The following is a 3412-nucleotide window of genomic DNA, read 5'->3' on the forward strand; positions in this document are numbered from 1 at the left end:
ATAATAATAATAATAATAATAACAATAATAATAATGATAATAATAATAATAATAATGCATACAGCGCCTTTCCGGACACCCAAGGACCCTGTTCAATAGAAAAAAGGAAAATAAAGGAAAAACAAAACAAAACTGTAGATACATACAATGTCTAATATACTGTAGATAGTGTGGGGGGGAAAGAAATGTGGAGTACAGAACAGTCATAAAATACAATAATGCAGACAAATTGAACAATGGTTGTGGGGGAGAAACATTGAAGTGAGGACAACAAAAACAGACATATATAGAAGATCGGAATTAACAGTTGTAGGCTAATTTGAAAAGATGTGTCTTCAGGCCAGTCTTAAACAGGGAGAGAGAGGTGGTATTGCGTAATCCATGTGGTAGTGAGTTCCAGAGCTGCGGAGCAGAGCGGCTGAAAGCTCTGCTCCCCATGGTGCTGAGGCGGGCAGGGGATACTGAGAGTTGGAGGGAGGAGGTAGATCTTAGAGAGCGGGAGGGTGTGGAGGTGTTTAGGAAGTTGGACAGGTAAGGAGGGGAAAGATTGCGGAAAGCTTTGAAGGTGTGTAGGATAATTTTAAAGATTATGCAGGATTTAACTGGGAGCCAGTAGAGCTGTTGTAGGACTGGAGTGATGTGGGCAGAGGGTGAGGTTTGAGTGATTACACAGGTGGCTGAGTTCTGAACCATCTGTAGTTTGTGAAGGAATTTATTGGTGAGGCCAAACAGTAGGGCGTTGCAGTAGTCGATCCTGGATGTTACTAGGCTKTGCACAAGGATGGCAGTGGAGCGGGGAATGAGTGAAGGATGGAGACGGTTAATGTTGCGGGGATGAAAATAGGCAGATCGAGTCACGTTGTTAATGTGGGATGTGAAAGAGTGTGGTGTCAAGGATGACACCTAGGGTCTTGACCTGAGGTGACGGGGAAAGAACGGAGTTGTTAAGAGTGAAGAGAAGATGCTGGGATTTGGAAATGGTATTTTTTGTCCCAACAAGGAGGAGTTCTGTTTTGTTATTATTTAGCTGGAGAAAATTATTGTAGAACCAGTTATTGAGCTCACTGAGGCAGTCGGTAAGAGTGGAGGATGAGAGGGTGGAGTTCGGTTTTGTTGAAATGTAGAGTTGAGTGTCGTCAGCATAAGAGTGGAAATGGATACCAAATTTATGGAAGATGTGGCCAAGTGGGAGCAGATAGATCATGAAAAGTAGAGGCCCGAGTACAGAAACCTTGGGGAACACCGGTAGAGATGGGTGAAGACTGGGAGCGGAAGGACTTGAGCTGTATGAACTGAGTGCGGTCGGAAAGATAGGATTTAAACCAGTCCAGTGGGGTGTCTGAGATGCTGATAGAGGTTAGTCTGCTAGTCTGTCATTCTGTTGATGTTTGGCCAAATTGTGCCCTTCCTACTATCTTAAAGATGCCTCCGTTATTGTGATGGCTCTAAAGATATTCTTATGAGAGTAGTGCAGTGTAGTGTGTTAAGAGTGATTTAATCAGCTTGGTAGGGCATTAGGACTACTCCTACCTCAAATCGAGGATATTCTACATGCTGGATTGTCATGGCCCAATATACCAACGTGTGTARTGTACCCTGAGGACAAATGAGAATACAGCCTGTTGAATGGGACATGTAGCCAATCAGAAAAGGAGATGATGTAAACACTTAGGGGAATCCAAACTACAGAAGACAAAACTACCATGGTGCACCAGAAAGTCAGGTGGATATCAGAGTCATCTTTTTGCCATTGATTCTTCCTTGACAGTCATGTTTATGTACTCCGAACTCACATTTGATCTTGAAAGGTCTCCCAAGATTTCCTGTCTAACATAAAATGTCTGTGTAAAATATGTGCATGTGTGTGGTGTGTTGTCTTTACCATGTGGCTGAACACCCAACAATAGTTATGTTTCTTCTTCTTTTCCTTTCAGCTTTTCCCTTTTAGGGGTTGCCACAGTGAGTCTTCTGTTTCCAAGTAACCCTATCTTCTGCATCTTCTTCTCTCACACCAACGACCTTCATGTCCTCTTTCACTCCATCCATAAATCTCCTCTTTGGTCTTCCTCTAGGTCTCCTGCCTGGCAATTCCATCCTCAGCATTCTTCTACCTATGTATTCAATTTCTCTCCTCTGTACATGTCCAAACCATCTCAGTCTGGCTTTTCTGATTTTATCTCCAACACAACTGACATAGGCTGTTCTTCTGATGCAGTCATTCCTGATCTTATCCACCCTTGTCACTCCCAAAGAGAACCTCAACATCTTCATCTCTGCAACCTCCAGCTCTGCCTCCTGTCTCTTTGTCATTGCCACTGTCTCTAAACCAAACAGCATTGTTGGTCTCACCACCGTCTTGAACATCTTGCCCTTCATTCTTACTGATACTCTTTTATCACACATCACACCKGAAAATTTTCTCCACCCATTCCAACCTGCATGGACACGTTTCTTCACTTCTATACCACACTCGCCATTGCTCTGGACTGTGTACCCTAAGTACTTGAAATCCTTCACCTTCTTTATCTCTGTTTCCTGTAACCTCATGTCTCCATTTGGGTCCCTCTCATTCACACACATGTATTCAGTTTTGCTTCGGCTAACCCTCATTCTCCTCCTTTCCAGAGCAAACCTCCATCTCTCAAGATTTTCCTCCACCTGTTCTCTGCTCTGCCCACAGATCACAATGTCATCTGCAAACATCATAGTCCATGGGGATTCCTGTCTAACCTCATCTGTCAATCTGTCCATCAACACAGTAAACAAGAAAGGACTCAGAGCTGATCCTTGGTGGAGTCTTACTTCCACCATAAACTCCTCTGTCACTCCTACAGTATACCTCACCACAATCTTACTTCTCTCATACATGTCATACACCACTCTCACATACTTCTCTGCTACTCCAGACTTCCTCATGCATTACCATAGCTCCTCTCTTGGAACCCTGTCGTATGCTTTCTCTAGGTCTATAAAAACACAATGCAGCTCCCTCTGACATTATTTGTATTTCTCTATCAACATCTGCAAAGCAAAGACTGCATCTGTGGTATATTTTCTTGGCATGAAACCATACTGCTGTTCACAGATGCCCACTTCTGACCTCAGTCTGGCTTCAACAACTATTTCCCATGACGTCAATGAATGACTCGTTAAATTTACACCTCTGTAGTTGCCACACTTTTGGACATATCCCTTGTTCTTGAAAATTGGCACCAGCACACTTTGCCTCCATTCCTCAGGCATCTTCTCTCTCTCTCTAGGATCTCATTGAACAGCTTAGTCCAGGAGTGTCAAACTCCTGTCCTCGAGGGCCGCTATCCTGCATGTTTTAGAGCAGAGGTGTCAAACTCCAGTCCTCGAGGGCCACTATCCTGCATGTTTTAGAGGTTTTCCAGCTCCAACACACCTGATT

The 3412-nt window shown here is 43.7% G+C and overlaps 1 protein-coding gene across 1 annotated transcript; it reads right to left on the reverse strand.

The window, feature by feature from the left end:
* Positions 1–1944: 1944 nt before the first annotated feature.
* Positions 1945–2970, reverse strand: LOC106519479 (uncharacterized). The gene has a single exon (XM_014011181.1). It carries the CDS (start codon positions 2914–2916, stop codon positions 1945–1947), a length of 972 nt encoding a protein of 323 aa, XP_013866635.1. The 5' UTR covers positions 2917–2970.
* Positions 2971–3412: the final 442 nt, after the last annotated feature.

The sequence above is a fragment of the Austrofundulus limnaeus genome, unplaced genomic scaffold (genome assembly GCF_001266775.1).
Source record: "Austrofundulus limnaeus strain Quisiro unplaced genomic scaffold, Austrofundulus_limnaeus-1.0 Scaffold78, whole genome shotgun sequence".
In the NCBI taxonomy this organism is placed as follows: Eukaryota; Metazoa; Chordata; class Actinopteri; order Cyprinodontiformes; family Rivulidae; genus Austrofundulus; species Austrofundulus limnaeus.